Genomic DNA, 17,667 nt, shown 5'->3' on the forward strand with positions numbered 1-17,667 from the left:
CGCACCCTTTGGAGACTTTATGTTTTTCCACTTGACGCTACATTTAAAAAAAGTCCCCAGAGTCACTAGTTTGACGCTCACGCGCTCGGATTAGTGACTCTGGGGACTTTTTGCTTTTCCACTTGACGCTACAATTAAAAAGAAGTCCCCAGAGATTTGGCAACTCGTCGACGAGACAACTTGTATAGTTCAGTGACCTTGACTTATGTGGTTTATGGTCCACCATGAAAGATATTTGGTAAATATCTGTCAAGGGTCACATATGCTATTGATATTTTGTTACTTTGAGAAGGAATTGGTAAAAAATTCCTTTCCGCTTTCGTCATTCCGTTCCGGACTCATTGAACTTTGTACCTGGGTAAACTCGAGACAAACATTTATATGTATACCTACCCTTTCCTTGATATAATTTTCATGAGTTTTCGCTCAGTCATCGATTTCTGCTACATCGCTGTAAAGTAAGAACAGCCGTTCTCGTTACAATCTTTCAATTCCGTCTGAAAACAAGGTATTATCGACACGATGATGCTCAGAAAGGTGAGTAACAAGATCACTTGATTTGATTATTAAGATCACACGGTTTCTTGACCTTTCTTGCATTTTGACCTTTCCTATACGTTGTATCTTCTATACACTGTATTTTCTATTGAATAACTGGGAAGCGACAACTGATGTGCTACGATGACTCGAGTTAGTTATTCGTGTGTTGAAATGTATATCTTGAAATTAATTTCTTTCAGGTATTTAACCCAGGAATGTACCCGAAAGTGGTACGATCTTTCTCAGCAGCTGCGGAACACGTTCAAGGATATAATTTCGGTTAGTATACTTGTAGTACCTTGGCAAATATATAAAGGGTGTTTGCTAGCAAGAGACACAGGTTGCTTTCCGGCAAGAGACAGATTGACACGTTTAGTAATGGCAAACAAAAATAAAACGATTCATTGTGTTGCGCAGTGTCGCCTGTGTACATTGATGGAAAGTAGCCACAAATTGACACAGTGTAATGCAGAGAATTGTTTCGTCCTTGTTTAATAATGGCAAAGAACAAGAATATTCACTGTGTTACATAGTGCTGCTTGTGTATGTTGCTGAAAAGTATGAAGTGTTATCTAGGTAATCAAGATATAAATAAAATCTTAAAGCCAGGCTACAATACATGGAGTAAGGAGCAAGAGAAAACCATAATATGTAGCTTTTGATGTAAGGCAGCTAAAATGCAGACGTAAATTTTAAAATATTTGCAACACCGACCGCGGTGGCATTCTGACTCGTCGATATTGAGCGTAAGAGCTGAAGTGGGAGTAAGAAATAACATGATTTGTTTCCATTGTCATTAGCTCAATCTAAGACCTGGTCTACAATGAGTCGTTAGTTGTCAGTCAGAAGTCGGAACTATATGTTGATCCTTTTCCTTTCTGGGTGGAAGAAAAAGGATCGACATATAGTTCCGACTTCTGGGCGATCGTGGCGCGGAGGATTGTGCGCTGGTCTGGTAATCTGAAGACCCGGGTTCAAAACCAAACAAAAACATTGTTGGTTTTTCGTTCGATCGCCACATAGCGAAGTGGATACAGAGAGAGTTATAAGAGGTTTGGGCACGTCCCTTCAAAAACGCCTTGTAACCCTGAGGGGAATCAATAAAATGTACTAGTACCATTACTACTAGTTCCGACTTTTGACTATCGACTAACAACTCATTGTAGACCGGGCTTAATTGTAATCGTTCAGACTTTAACATCAGTCCGAAAATATCACTCTTCCTTCTGTATCAACGGTCCTTTGTTGCAATTGACCACAGGTAACAGCTTTGTACACCTACACTAATTTCGAATATTGTTTTAATTACGCAATTAATTGTACTTTATAGCGCTCGCATTTAAAGATCCTCACTCTATCAAGTTCTCGTGCGAGTTTCAAGACTTTCAATCGTCATAAGATGACGATCTACGTATCGAGGCAATAACCATGCGCTGCTTAGGGTATTTTCAACACGATTAATTTACCCATTCTTAATTACGACTGTAAAAACTACGTCCATAATTTAACATCAATGACTATATATTTTTTTTTAACAAGAATGTTAAATACCAAGCCGTTTGGCGCTGAAGATGACCCAAAAAAGGGCTGGAAAAGTTTGGTTTTTAGAATCCAAATCTATTAATAATTAATTTGCATATAACTCTCGTCTGATATTAATTTAATACATGCGTTCTACCGTTCTCTTATTTCATTAACTTCATATATTTATTTCTTGTCCTTACTTAATATTCGACTCCCATACAGCACCAAAGCTTTCAGAAACATTTCAGAAAACATTGTTGCGATGTTTCTGAAATGTTTCTGAAAGTTTCGGTGCTGTATGGGCTCTCATCGCCCTTTCTTACATTGAATATTATTATTGGAGTCATTAGTTTTGTTTAGTTTAAAATTGACCTATTTCCTTACTCTAGGCTTACCCCACGTACTGTAGACCGGGCCTTAAGGAATCTTAAAGAAGTGGAAAAGATCGGTGCGAATATATGTTCGCAGAAATGCTCATTTATGTAACTACGGTTATAAATAAACATGTTGGACGGATGAAATAAATTGAATCAAATACATCGGGAAATAGAAGGGCACGATTTCATCATTTGATCGCTATCTCGCATTCTTTTGTAGACAGGATTTTAATTAAGGTTTCAATTATTTTCAAGGTTTTAATTTCCCTAGTAAGACAAATTTGAATGTATATTGCATTTATATCCATTTGTTTTTACCTGTTTTTATGAAGATGTTAAATTTAATATAAAATTTGAATATGTATATTGTATGATTATATCCATTCGTTCAGCTTTTGCATAAAACGGTTACGTTTAATCTTAACATATCTTGGAATAAATAAAGTCGAATAAAATATATATGTGCACTATTTTTTAATATATACTAAGAAATGTTTTAGGTATGTTCTCATATTTGTTTTGAAAATATTTTGTAAATATCATAAAAAACAGATACGCGTATCTTAAATAGATTGTATCATCGGTTGAAAGTACAAAGTTTAATTTTTATAAGAAGCTTTTTATATATGAAAGTATATTTATTTTTACATATCAAATAAAAATTACGCAAGTAATTGTAATAGTATGTATCATATTTAAATAAATAAGTTAATTCCTAAGTATATATATTTTTCCATGTCTTAATGTATTTGACTACAATATTGTAAATATTGTAATATAAAAATATTTTTAGAGTTATGCACAAAATAGTGAAATTTTACATATATTACACATATTGTTCCAATTAAAAACAAATAGTTGTTACTGTCTCTTTGGATTGTTCTAGAACTGTCCGATACTCAAAAGGAGATGCAAGAACTAGCGCGGAAATTTACCAAGGAAGAGATTATCCCAGTAGCTGCAGAATACGATAGAACTGGAAAATATCCATGGGACATTATTAAAAAGGCATGGAGTATTGGTCTTCTGAATAAACACATTCCGCAACATTGTGGTAAGCTTCATCTATACACTATCAAAATTTTATATGTATTTTATATGCAAAGTAATATGATATATTGACAAAGTAAAATATAATATTGTTGGAGCAAAACTAAGATAATAATTATTACTGATACTTATTATTTATTCTAGGTGGTATGGAAGCGAGCGTTTTTGATGCATGTATGGTTACGGAAGAATTGGCTTATGGTTGTACAGGGGTAGCAACTGCAATAGAAACCACAGGTCTTGGAGTAAGTTTTATTATACGAACAGTACCTTACTTCTATGTTACATGAAATTCTAACGATTCTTTCAGTAAATTAAAAATTAATATTTTTGAGATTATATATTTTAATTAACTCATTTAATGTGTTATATATATATTGTAAAGTACATTTTAGTTATTTGTTAGAAATAGCAATACGCGGAAAGACACCTGGATCTCTGAGGTATTGGAGTAGTAAATCATTTGCACTGTTAACTTTCACTAACGTTGCTTAAATTACACTTGACAATACAAAGAATGTTGCAACAACTTGAATCACTGAGACCGATACTCTTATATACTGTCTCGAGATATAATAGAGAACTGTTCGAGGAGATGTACGTATCTTTTGCGGACGGCACGTATCGAAAGCCCTCGAATGATTCTAAGTCCAACCCGGAATAACTGCTCCGTAAATGCTCTTGGTCTACTTCGCTCCGTGTCCCGCGTATGTCTCGCTGAACCGTTGCTCCTTTTCGGGCTTCGCTACCCGCTTTGGCCTGTAACGCTCTCTCTATACATTACCGTGAACAATAGGCACTGACTTTCGTCTCGGGTAAATTACCTGCGTTACGTACAAACCGCATGGTTTCCCCGCGACACCAAATATTTTTACAATATGTATATGTGATGTTTGTATATGTAAAACTCATGAAAAGCTGAGTTGAAAAGTTTCGAGTGATTTTTTTCAACTTATGCTTTATAAGGTAGTTATTTTTAATTAAAAATTAGCTAATCAACATCGTTTCTTAAAGAGACGCAGTAAAATGTTAGCAGATTAGCATCAGATTGGCAGCAAATTTATCAGAAACTTACATCAAAACCATAGCCATATGTGTCCACATTTGGCTTTTGTTTTGGAAACAGAGTCTGTAAAACATACGCTGTCGATAGATTGTAGGCAGAAACCAAGCAGGTCCAGTTGTGTGAGCAGATTTTATTGTAATTCTGCTGACGTGCTGGCGACATATTGAATATATCAGTTTCTGTATGCAATCTGCAGTTTTTCTGCCTTCAACATTTGTAGTGGGCATTTGACGAAATCTGTTTTGACAGATTTGGCTATCTGGGTTAATAAAGCCATAATTATTATAGCCTTGGCATTTCAATATTAAGGTTTTCTCTCAAAATAATCTCAGGATCCTTGCCAATGGGTGATGCGTCAGATCTGTGACACTCTGTATATTAGTCTCAAGAATCTGCCACTACAACACAGAGTTCCATTTTAACTTGATAATCTTGAAATCTCTTTTTCACGTATTTACAGAAGTTAGATACTGTTGTAATAGTCTTGAAACCAAATCAAAAGTACTGTATCTTTTTCCTTTAGCAAACAGTTATTTTTATTCACAGCAAACTCCAGTTATCATAGCTGGAACGAAGGAACAGCAAAAGAAATATCTTGGAAGGCTCATGGAAGAGCCACATGTTGCGGTAAATTTGAAATTAAACTTATATACTATCTAAAGTTAATGTTATATAAATAAATGATATTATTTATACAACAGGCGTATTGCGTTACCGAACCTGGCGGAGGATCTGATGTAGCAAGTGTTAAAACTAAAGCTGAGAAAAAAGGAAAAGAGTATGTAATCAACGGCACTAAGATGTGGATCACAAATGGTGGTGTTGCCAATTGGTACGTTAACATGCTTTAATGTGTACATCTTTTTTTTTGTACACATAAGCCATATAATTTGTATATTACACAAACCATGAACTGGCAACTCGTAAACGTAAAAGGTGCAAACCATAGTATGACTAGCAGGTCCACTCCGTCATTTGTTTCGTTTTACGTCGATCCTTTCTGCGCATCTGACATGTTGTTGGCGCAGCCAATGAGAGAAAAGTTGTATGTGGAGTAGTTTGATGAGTACACATACATATGCTGTTGGATTTGTACCAAAGACTTGGCGGAATACCACGTTATCGTGATCGCCAAGATTAAAGGGGCCGATAAAGTGGACCCACCAGTTATACTATGGTAAAAATTAGTATCATTTATATTTTTAACATAATTTTTTGGCACACAGGTATTTCGTTCTGGCAAGAACAAATCCAGATCCAAAAGCCCCGGCTAGTAAAGCTTTCACAGGCTTTATTGTAGAACGTGAGAGTGACGGTTTAACTCCCGGGCGTAAAGTAATTCTTAGTGATAGTTTTTTTTTGTTATCAATCTACTAAATCTTAAAATTTTGAATTTCTACTGATTTATACTAACATCGTTTGACGTTTTAAGGAAATTAATATGGGACAAAGAGCTAGCGACACACGAATGATAACATTTGAAGATGTTCGTGTTCCTGAGGAAAATGTATTGCTTGGAGAAGGAGAAGGTTTTAAGATAGCTATGAAGACTTTTACCAGAACGCGTTCTCCAGTAATACTTCTATCTATTAGATCCATGTATTGGATGCTTATTGTTAGTGTGAGATTTATGTGAGCCTATTTATATTATAGGTTGCAGCAGCATCAGTTGGTTTAGCTCAAAGGGCTCTGGATGAAGCAACGAAATATGCAATGGAACGCAAAACATTTGGTAAACCGATAGCAGAACATCAAGCAATAGCATTCATGTTAGCCGATATGTCTATTGGTGTTGAGACTGCTAGATTGGCCTGGATGAAGGCAGCTTGGGCTACTGATAAAGGATTACCAAATGCTACAATGCTCGCTAGTATTGCAAAATGTTATGGTGCTGACGTAGCTAACAAATGTGCTACGGATGCTGTACAGGTAATGTGCTATGCAATAACAAATAAATTTTCTAATTAAATTATGCAGTTGGTAAGAGAATTGAATATATATTTCTCTTATAAGTTGCTGCACATGATGATAATTTTTATAGATTTTCGGTGGTGCGGGTTTCAATTCCGAGTATCCGGTGGAGAAGCTTATGCGCGATGCCAAAATTTATCAGATATATGAAGGTACTAGTCAGATTCAAAGATTGATTATATCGCGCGCTCTCTTCGAAGGAGCTAAACTAATGAGCAATTAAATGCTCGCATGTTGAATTGAATTGTATCATAAAATTAATTTTTATATTGAAATATTTTTATGTAGCTTTCTCATGAAGTTACAAAATAATAAACTTATATACATTTAATAATCCAGAGTGTCCCAGAGTGTTGCAAATGATCCAGGCAAATATTTCGAAAAATACGGAAAAACATTTCGGACAAAAGTTTGAGAAAAGAATGGTACAGGACTTTTTTTTTACTTGATTTGGTTTCAAGAATCTGTTGTAATACAGACTTTCACTTTAACTCGGTGCACATGAAATATCCTTGAAGAGTTTTAACGTATACACAAATGTTCACAAAAGTTGGGGCACTTTTGTAACAGTGTATTCTTGGGATCAAATCAAGTAAAAAAGTTGTGTGCCACTTTTTCCTCTGACAGTTGTCGAGATATCGTAAGTTAAATATTGAAAATATTACTGATTTTTCCTTAAATATCTCGAAAAATATTATGCAAATAAAAATGTTTCAGACAAAAGTGATTCGAATTAATCAATGATGACAAAATAATACAATAAAAAATGGAGGATTTTATTGAAGGTAACCTTTACGTGACCTACAAACGACTATTCAAGGTTCAATCATTGCCACTATCTCATGTTCCCCTTCGAAACCAACAACTTTTGTAACTTTAAAACGTCTTTATAGTAATCTGCTACTTGTCAATCTTTCGTTAATTTTTATACTTCCGATGTTTTCGATTTTTATATCTTTCTGACTTTTGATAAGCCGAAAAGAATGACGATTTTACTGAAACGTTTTTCCGTATCTTTTATACTTTGCGAGATATTTGTCCGAGTCGTTAAAAATAAAACACCCTGTATAACGTTTATATTCTCAGAATATACTTACACAGTACATATCAATGTAACATAAATGTTGCGACTTTTATACTTATGTTATATTAAAAAATATATATGTATCGAATACAATTTTTTACATGTTAATTGTGTGAACATTTTTTGTGTAAATATGAAGATAAAATCATAATTCTTTTCGGCATAACAGAAGTCAGAAAAGTGTAATAGAAATCGAAAACATCGTAAGTATAAAAATTAACGGAAGATGGACAAGTAGCGGATTATTATAAAGGCGTTATATGAAGTTTCAATTTTTTTTTATGTAAACTAATTTCTTAGGCATTTCCGTTTCTGTAATTCAAGAGACCGCAATTAACGAAGAGTCCTTTCGTTTTCGAACCCCGCGATCTTGCAACTGAAATGTTGGACGCGTTTCTACGCTCCAACGGCGAGACGGCGAAAAGGTAAACGGCAATTTCCAAGTCGCGGGGTTCGCGAGCGAGCGGACGCGTTTTGAAAGGGGCGCGCCGCGGCGGCAGGCGGCGCCAGCGGCGCCGCGACCGGGAGTGCGTTAGTCAAGTGCATTGTTCATTGAATGCGTATTACGGCCGCATTATGTCCGTCGGACCGTAGCCTTTTTCACGCGGTTTTACTCGGTGAAGTCGCGCGTGACGAGTTATGCAACGTGCGCCGCGTAAGGGCGGCCCGCGCTGGGCGATCGGACACCGCGGCAGCTGACCTACTTAGAGCTCGGCCTATCATCGTCGTGCTCGGCGACGCGGCGGCGAATCGAGTCGCCGACCGTGCGAGAGAGGAGAGAGAGAGGAGGAGGTTCGTGACGGATCCCCGTGGTGGCTCGCGAGAGCGGCGGCCCGGGCCGGAAAGGCCGGCGCGGTGGCTCGTCCCGCGGCGCCGGAACCGCGGAACGAGCGCGGCGAGGAGGGGGACAGACACCTTTTGGAAATTGCGTCTTTCCGCCCCGCGACGGAGCCGATGGGGCGCAGTGCCGTAACCGGCGCGCGGTAGCGCCCGGAACGAGGGTACCAGGTCCGCGCCCCCCAAGCGTGGCGGCGTGTAACGGGTTCGTTCCCCGAGACTCTTTTCTCTCTTTCTCACTCGTCTCGTCTCCCTCCGTCTCTGTCGCATCGCGGAAACGACGGCGCCTCGTCTCGGCGGCGAGCGAGAAAGCGAGCGCCGGCGTGCGCGTACGCGGGATCACGTCCGCGATTACGGTTTTCCCTTTCGTTCGGTCACTGCCGTACGCACCCGCGCGGTCTACCGAGAGGCGCGCGCGCGCGCGCGCGCGTGCGAGAGAGAGGAGAAGCGCGAATCGGAGCGTGCGTGAGCGCGCTCTCGTGACCCCCCGACCCCGGGTCCCAGCGCGGGCGAGGATCGGCGGAGAATAATCGCGCGAATCCGCGGCACCGAGGGGAACTCGCCGTCGCGACGAGTCCCAAGTGTTTGGAGCCGGGACCGCCTCGAATCGATCGATCGCTCGTCGTACACCGTTCGTCCCGCCGAGAGGAAGGAAAAGGAAAGCGGAGGAAGAAAGGATAGGATCGCGGATAGGTACCGGGAGAAAAAGTACGGATATGTGGCGGGCGGCGCGGCCGCTACGGTCCTGGCGGCTCTCGCGACTGTCAGCGGGCGACAGTGCGCCGGACGCTCGCTTGACTCAGGGAGTGCCCGTGCCATGTAAAGTGTAAGTGAAGTGGCCTACAGACCTACATTTGTCTAACGTTCCATTTTTTCGCGGCTCGACGGGAACGGGAGGTTAACGAATATCGCGCGCGTCACCTCCGCTCTTACCCATGGCAAAGCGTGGCGTGTGCGTGTGCCTGTGATGTCGCCGTCCCGTGATACACCGACGTCGGCCGACGAGACGGACGGGCGATAGAGAGAGAGGGAGACAGGTGGATAGACAGAGACGGAGCGAGCGGCCGGAGCGAACGAGCGAGTTAACCGTGGCGGCGGTGCGGTTTCGGTACGCTCTCGGACACGGCGCTCTGACTGGCGCGCGCGCGCGCGCGCGGGGCGCGTAGTCGTGAAACGAGACGGAGATAGCGGGAGAGGGAGGGAGACAACTCGTGACGCGTGCGCGAGAGTGACGGAGAAGGCGGTAGGAGCGCATGAGAGGGAAAGCGAGTGAACGAGACGTCGTCGTCGGCGGGAGGGAGGGAAGGGAAGAGTGAAAGAAAGAGTGAGAGAGAGAGAGAGAGAGTGAGTGAGCGCGGAAAGAGGTACGGGACGAAATTGTAAGAGAAAGAAAGAGAGGGGGGGAAGAGAGACAGAGAAAGAGAGACCGAAAGAGAGCACGTAAAAGAGTGTAGGTGTTCCTCCGCGGAGAAGTGCGTGCGCTCGCGGGAACAAGGTGCGGGAGAGGTGGAGGGAATCCCGTCTGTCCGTTTGTCTGCCCGTCTAACCGCCGGGATTCGCGAGGCCCGGAATGGCTGCGAGGACAGGGGACGGCGGAGGTGAGACACCCGCGACGGTTCTCGATGACAATGCCGGCATCGTGACGACGGCGGGTCCCCTCGCGGAATCGTCCACGTCGTCTTCGTCCTCCTCCTCCGCTGCCGCCGCCGCCGCCGCCGCCGCCGCCACCACCACCGCCGCCGCCACCACCGCGGTGCCAACGGTGATCCTGACGGAGAGTACCGCTACGAGCGCCGGTAGCCTGCCCTTGACGGGATCGCAACAACAGAGCAATCTGCATCAAGTGCACCAACAGCAGCAGCAGCAACAGTCGCGACAGAGAGTCAACCTGATCGCCGACGTAGTCGTCAATGATGCCGCAGGTAACCTCAATGACTCCGCTTTCAGGGCCTTTGTTGTCACTAATGTACCGCTTGCCAACCCCCCTGCCACCCCGCTCCTTTCTCTCTTTCCCGGCTTTGCTCTCGCGTCTTTCTTCTCGTTCCCTCACGCCCGGTGCTCTTTCCGTCCCTCCTATCTCTCTCTCTCTCTCTCCTCCTCTTTCTCTCTCCCGCGTGCTTCAGCTCCTCTGTCGTCTGTTGCATCTCGCGCGCGCGCATTGGTACCGCGTGACTTCTCGAGCCACTTCCGAATTCGCGGCAGCTTCTTTCGCTCCCGTTGAATAAAGATCGCGTAGAGAGGCCGGAACACCCTCCCTCCCCCTTCCAGGGCCGAAGGTGCCCGGTACGGGAAGCGGGACGGCCGGTCTAATCGAAAGGGAGTATAGGGTTCGCGATGAGGCGCAATTCGTTTAATGCGCCCGCAAATGTATGTACCACATATTAACCGCGCGCGGTTTCGATTCCCGCCCGATCACGTGGACTAGGGCTCGCGGGGTGCCCCGCGTAGAGACAACGGCCCCGCGTTCCTGATTTAGTGCCGACCCGCGTAGCCGTGCGCGTAGTGGCGCAACAGGCGTTTCGGAGCGAAATTCCGAAGCCGAGTCGCGCGCGAACCCACCCCTCCCTCCACCCGCCCGTCCGTCCGTCATCGTCTCGAATTTAGAACAGACAGCCTTCAAGCAGCCTCTTTATGAATGCTGCTGGTTGCAGCGCGCACGCCCCGGCCCTTCGCGGGCGAAATAGCGGCTCGCCGAAGCGAGAGCCCGGCCGCCTTTATTCGCAAACCGTTCACTTCTACCCCTTTCCGCTTGCCTCCCCTCTCTCCTCCGCTTTTCCTCGGAGAGTTTTCGTGCTCTTTACATATATCTCCACCTTTCTTCCCGTCTTCCGCCGCGACGCGAGAACTTGCGGGACGGAGCTCTCTTTTCTCTTTCGAGCAATATCGCGATTAACTCCCGTCGCTCTCGGTATCTCTCTTTTTTTTTCATTCTATTCCCCTTTTCGTCACCCGATGCTCTCTCGCCGACTGTGCGCCGCTATTTTCCTCTCCTCATTCACTCGAGACGTAGACTGAACTCCGCGCGAGTCTCCCTTGCAAAAGTTTCCGCCCGGATGCAACGCCGCTAAATCGCTTAACCAGAGACAGGACAAATGGCAGGCCGGTTACGATTTTTGATTAAAAAAAAAATACAGGTGCTAAACAAGGCGCCAAGCACGAGGGAGAACGTCTGAAACTCTGGGCGATGTCCCTGTCGAATCCATGGTGAGATTATCAATAAATTTGTCGAAGTTTCTGCTTTGATATTTGCCCCGTTGTTCCATTTGTCCCAGTTCACCCGTCCATTCGTCTCGTCACTTCCGCACCCCCTACTTCAGTTCAGCGGAATCTAATTAATAATATTCCAAATTGTTGTGAAGGCTCCCGAAAAGAAAAAATATAAAGGAAGGAGAGAATGCCAATGTGAGCCACAAAATGAACAGAACTCGGTTCTCACATGTAAATTCCTCAATTTCTATTTAATATACGTTTCGACCCTTCTTCGGGTCTTCTTCAGTAACTCGTTCAATCGAAAATATAGATCGGCACAGCATCGAAGTCAATCCTCTAATTTTGTCAATCAGTAAATCTCTAAATGGTGCCCGACATAAAGAGGACTGATTAACTCGACCAGGGATGAGTCCGGACGACGATGTTAAAATGACTGTGATAAGTCTAATGTATCTATAAATCTAATTAATAAGTTGCGCGTATTCTTGCTCCGCTGTCGCTTCTTTAAAACGGTTTGCTACACGTTCCAATTCGATTACGTAACGAAGGTAAAGAATACTCCCCCTCGCGTTTAATCTCTCTTTCCCGGCGCTAATACGTTTTGCGCTCGCGCAACGCGAGATGTGCACTCTGTGTACAAACAGATGCATAAATGAGAGGGTCCCGGATCCGTGAGATAAGAGCCCGACGTGCGCCATTGTCGACGCAAGTATCGCCGCATTTAAACGGAATCAACTGAGTCGCGAAAACGTGCCGGATGGCAATCCACGGCTGAGTCTGCTCGCATGAAATTTGCATACAATTTCGACATACGGATTGAAGTGGATAATTAGTGTCACGGAGGCGTCGGACAAGTGACCTGTCCCACTTTTCGTGCAGCTCGCTTCCGTTTTTTTTTCCTTTCGTGACTATTGGCGAGCCCACACTGAAAAAAAAAACAGTCTAATAGATTCAACCGGTCGTCCGTTAGAAAATGGACGAATCAGAATTCCTTTAGGATTTGCCATGAAAGATATTTCATAACCAGAAGTTTGCTAGACTTTGCTACAATTCTGGTAAATCCTAAAGGGAATTCTGATTCGTCCATTTTCTAACAGACGACTGGTTGAATCTATCAGACTTTATTTTCAGTGCAGATCTTCGCTCGTTTTCGAATCGCGAAAACTATTACACTGAGAGACCCATTTTGTTGAATGAACTAAAATTTGGTTGAATCAACTAAATAACTTGTTTCTACATTAAACAAATAGTCTTTTGCGACCAGCTCAGAGATATAGTCTATACTAGTATTTAGTCAGAGAAGCGGATGTCGCTAGTCGTGATCATTTTATCATGCTATCAAGATATTTTCAAGTGCAACTTTCATTTCATTTTTAATTTCTGATTTTTTTATTCCTACAAATGTTAATTTATTTTTTTATACCAACTAGAAACGATAAAACGCGCGCTTCGCGCCCGCAGTTTGTAGTCAAGCATTGCATATTTTTAAGAATTTGTATACACGCGAAGAAGTAATTGTATGCGCAACGTCAATTTAAAGTAAAAAGTAATTTGTCTCTCACTGATACGAGTCGCAACAGCAAAGTTGTACATCGCTAACTATATATGTTAAACTGTAACAATACAAAAATGTATACGATTATTATAGACTAATTATGCAAAATCGAAACTATTGTATTAAACATACTTTATATTTTATATTTAAAAAAATGGGTATTTATTAAAACAATTATATAGAATACTGAAAGTCTTCCTTTTAAATATGAACTCACAAAATTTTATACGTATGGTTTTGTCTTTAACACTTATTCGAATCCACGTTTGAATCATTTGAATAAATAAAATAAAAGCACAGAACAGATGCTTTATTTTGCACAATTAGCAAATAACAAAAATGTTAGACACTTACCTTACGATTTCTCTGCCGTTGCCCGATGCCGCCTAAGCCTGCTCCTCCTCTCAGATTTTCTTGTTGCACTTACACTCACACACTCACTCGCGAAAATCGATCGCGCGAAATTTCGGACACTCCCGTACGCGATGTAAAATACCGTGAAATGCAGTAAGCGACGTTCTTTACTTCCTGCCCGTTCAATCGTTGCGAAGAAGCGACAGAGCGAATTACAGCGCGAACGCCGAAGTCGCACAAATATCTCTCTCTTCCCGAAAATGGAACAGATTACACGAAATCGATAGATAGTTAAAAGCGCGGTGCGTAAACGAGATGTAACCGCGACAACGTACCACGGTTTACTTTCATATTTTAGATGAGTTAATTTCGTAAAATATCCATGTACACGTTAATAAAGAGCCGTCGCCTCAACGCGCAATTCGTTTCTCATTACAAGTTGTAGAAACTTAATAATTAATCTAGTAGCGTTACTTGTCACTGATAAAGGAGTCCAAATCAATAGCGTTTTATCCTTACATTCTTCACGATCGAGTCTTGGAAACCGACAACGCAAAAACAATATCACGCACGGAACGACTCGCGCCACTGCTTGGCGGCTCGACGTTCCGCGAGTGACTGTGCGGCGACCTTAGTGTAAACAATGCTCCGCGCGACGTCGTACGATGCCACGCCGAGTGAAAAACAACAAAAAAACGTTCGTTTTTGTGTTGAGAATTCGTTGGCCCATCTACGTAAATGAAAATTCCGTACTTATCACTCGCCCGCCGAACGTCGAGCCGGCAGGTAGCAGCGACAGTTGTTCCGTGCGTGATATTATTTTTACGTTACCGGTTTCCAAGACTCGATCGCGAAGAATGTAGGGATAAAACGCTGTTGATTTGTACACCTTTATCAGTGACAAGTAACGTTACTCGATTAATTATTAAGATTCTAAAACTTGTAATGAGAAACGAATTGCATGTTAAAGCGACGGCTCTTTATCAACGTGTATATAGATATCTCACGAGACCAACTCATCTAAAACATGAATGTAAACCGTGGTACTTTGTCGCGGTTACATCTCGTTTACGCACCGCGCTTTTAACTATCTATCGATTTCGTGTAATCTGTTCCATTTTCGGGGAGAGAAATTTGTGCGACTTCGGCGTTCACGGCGTAATTCGCTCTGTCGTTCTTCGCAATTCGAACGGAAGTAAAGAACGTCGCTTACTGCATTTGACGGTATTTTACATCGCGTACGGGCGTGTCCGAAATTTCGCGCGATCGATTTTCGCGAGTGAATGCTGTGAGTCTAAGGCCTGGTTGCACCAACGTCGCTTAATTTTAACTTTAGCTTAATTCGCTCGTTGTCTCTTTCTAAGGGAAACAGAGAGAGAGAGAGAGAGAGAGAGAGACGAAGGGTGAATTAAGCTACAGTTAACGTTACGTGACGTTGGTGCAACCGGGCCTAAATGCAACAAGAAAATCTCAGAGGAGGAGCAGGCTTAGGCGGCATCGGGCAACGGCAGAGAAATCGTAAGGTAAGTGTCTTACATTTTTGTTATTTGCTACTTGTGCAAGATGAATCATCTGTTCTGTGCTTTTATTTTATTTATTCAAATGATTCCAACGAGCATTCGATTAAGTGTTAGAGACAAAACCATACGTATAAAATTTTGTGAGTTCATATTTAAAAGGAAGACTCTCAGTATTCTATATAATTGTTTTAATAAATACTCATTTTTTTAAATATAAAATATAAAGTATGTTTAATACAATAGTTTCGATTTTGCATAATTAGTCTATAATAATCGTATACATTTTTGTATTGTTACAGTTTAACATATATATCATAGTTAGCGATGTACAACTTTGCTGTTGCGACTCGTATCAGTGAGTGACATATTACTTTTTATTTTAAAGTGACGTTGCGCATATAATCACTTCTCCCTCTCTCTCTCTCTCTCTCTCTCTCTTCGCGTGTCTACAAATTCCTAAAAATACACACCACAAACAGGGCGCGCGAAGCGCGCATTCTGTCATATCTAGTATTTCTAAATTGTAAACCTTCATTTACTCTGAACCTAAAAGAGAAGTGAAGCACATCGCGCTTAGAGAAAATCAATCGGCATCGCGGAGAAGGGCCTTAACTGTTCGATATTAACGACATTCGCGCTAGTAACATCTCCTTTTTAAATTATATTTAAGGCGATTTTTTTGGGTGGGCTACAAAAAAACTTAGAAATCGATTTGTATCAACTTCTGATTGGTGTCAACTGAAGGTATTCTTACCTGGATATTTACTTGCATTGTTTAAGCTTTTGTTTTTCCTTATAAACTTTCAAACCATATTACGAAAAGAATTTACTATATTATATATTTTTTATTAAGGCTATTCAAAGATACATTTGGGAAAATAAGACTGAATGTTTTTTTTTCTTAAGTGGCCTTAATTACCTTGAAAACTTGATAAAAATGTCCTTTTGGTTACTATTTTAGTACCTAAATGGTTACTTTTAGTCATTTTTTCTGTCAAAAACAGTCACTATTTTATCTTGTAGTACAATACCTGGATAGCAGCGCTGTAATGCCCTAAGATAGTTCCAATTATTTTGAGCGTAATCGATGCAAAATTTGTCGAGGCGCTTTTATATATTTGTCGCAATTCATTAAACGGACATTCTCTGGTATCGCGTGCTATCATAGGCCTCGCAGCGCACAAAAAAATGTCGTTAACGCTCAACTTTCTGTTACGACGCACCGCCCAAGTAATTTATAACCGGTGCAACAATCGTACGTGGTTGACAATGATGTGACACCTGCCGTCTACGATCGCCGAACCATACCCGGAATTGTTGGCACGCGAGATCGCCGCGCGCTTCCTTTAAACGATGGTAAACATATTGCAAACACCAACAACGAGTTGCGAAGCAATTGCGAAAAATTTTTTTTTGTGCAAAAACTAATTGTCCAATCGAAAGAATCGTACGCTTAACTGAAGATAATTTTTTTATGAACAATTTGTTTCCAAATTTCAAGTCATTCGGATAAAAATTGGCCGGGACATGCGAGCGCTCCAGGTACGAAAATGTAGTTTCGAGAAAAACGTGTTTAAAGTTTTACATTCCGATTAGTTTATATGGAGCGATAAAATTTCGTAACTGCTGTAACTCCGGTAATATTAAGGAAAAGTTGGAGATGCGTATTTTCGAGACTCCAAATCTCTTAAGAAAATGCAAAACTTTCGACCTTTTGAAACCGCCACAGTGATGTTCCTCCTTAAGCACCTACAGAATGCGTTCCTCCGCGAGAGGCATACTTGAAAAGAAAAACATTATTTTACGAATATTATATTGCGTGAATACACTCTCGCAGTGTTCGCATCGAGTAGTCTCGATTGCATAGTGCATTTTTGTCGGGCGGAGTGCGAGACACAATCAACTGTCACTTGACGAACAGCACGAGTATTACTGCCGCGAGACGGGTATCGCGATAGATAGTGTAGGAAGTGACATAAAATTATCAGCAGGAAGTATCTTCCGCACGTTGCTTCGCTCCTGCCAATTTGATAATGACGCGCGTGAGATTCCGTCGGAGATATTTCGGCCGTAATTTTACCATTGCTACGCATATATTCCACGAACGGCTCGATAACTAATACGATAACTAAGACTTTTTTACTAAATTTTAAACTTTTTTTAGAACTGCGCCATTTTGTTAAAGATTAATATTTTAAAAAATCCGTACGCTTAACTAAAAGCTACATTCATACAGTTTAAGGTGACACCAAATTTTTTATTTAAAAATCCTATTCTAACAAAGCATGAGCGCACGCGCACCCGCGATTTTTTACGAGGGTACACGGTATTACACGCTGATGGCACAAGTGTCAAGTTTGTAATAATTTTTTTTATTTTATTTGTCAATGATATGTACTTTGAAGATATAAAAACCCACCAAAAAATAACACAGAAATATCATTCTTTTCCGGCCGTCGCAGTGATGTTCTTCCTTAAGTTTTTTTTCTTTGGGTATTTACATTTGTGCTCGATTGTTCTTTTGTTACATTTCGAGCTAGACGGTTTTCTTTACAGTTATTCACCATCATTTGTTATGT

General features: G+C 41.6%; 2 protein-coding genes across 2 annotated transcripts; both read left to right on the top strand.

Moving 5' to 3' along the window:
* Window positions 1–168: 168 nt before the first annotated feature.
* Window positions 169–7,716, top strand: LOC105567315 (probable medium-chain specific acyl-CoA dehydrogenase, mitochondrial). Its single transcript, XM_012022095.1, has 10 exons — window positions 169–537; window positions 741–819; window positions 3,328–3,495; window positions 3,636–3,736; window positions 5,104–5,184; window positions 5,259–5,389; window positions 5,784–5,892; window positions 5,990–6,130; window positions 6,211–6,486; window positions 6,599–7,716. Exons 1-10 carry the CDS (start codon window positions 523–525, stop codon window positions 6,749–6,751), a joined length of 1,254 nt encoding a protein of 417 aa, XP_011877485.1. The 5' UTR covers window positions 169–522; the 3' UTR covers window positions 6,752–7,716.
* A 2,303-nt stretch (window positions 7,717–10,019) lies between these two features.
* Window positions 10,020–11,802, top strand: LOC105567323. Its single transcript, XM_012022104.1, has 2 exons — window positions 10,020–10,148; window positions 10,191–11,802. Exons 1-2 carry the CDS (start codon window positions 10,020–10,022, stop codon window positions 10,668–10,670), a joined length of 609 nt encoding a protein of 202 aa, XP_011877494.1. The 3' UTR covers window positions 10,671–11,802.
* Window positions 11,803–17,667: the final 5,865 nt, after the last annotated feature.

Source organism: Vollenhovia emeryi, unplaced genomic scaffold (assembly GCF_000949405.1).
Source record: "Vollenhovia emeryi isolate VEMERY1.0 unplaced genomic scaffold, V.emery_V1.0 DF939139.1, whole genome shotgun sequence".
Classification (NCBI taxonomy): Eukaryota; Metazoa; Arthropoda; class Insecta; order Hymenoptera; family Formicidae; genus Vollenhovia; species Vollenhovia emeryi.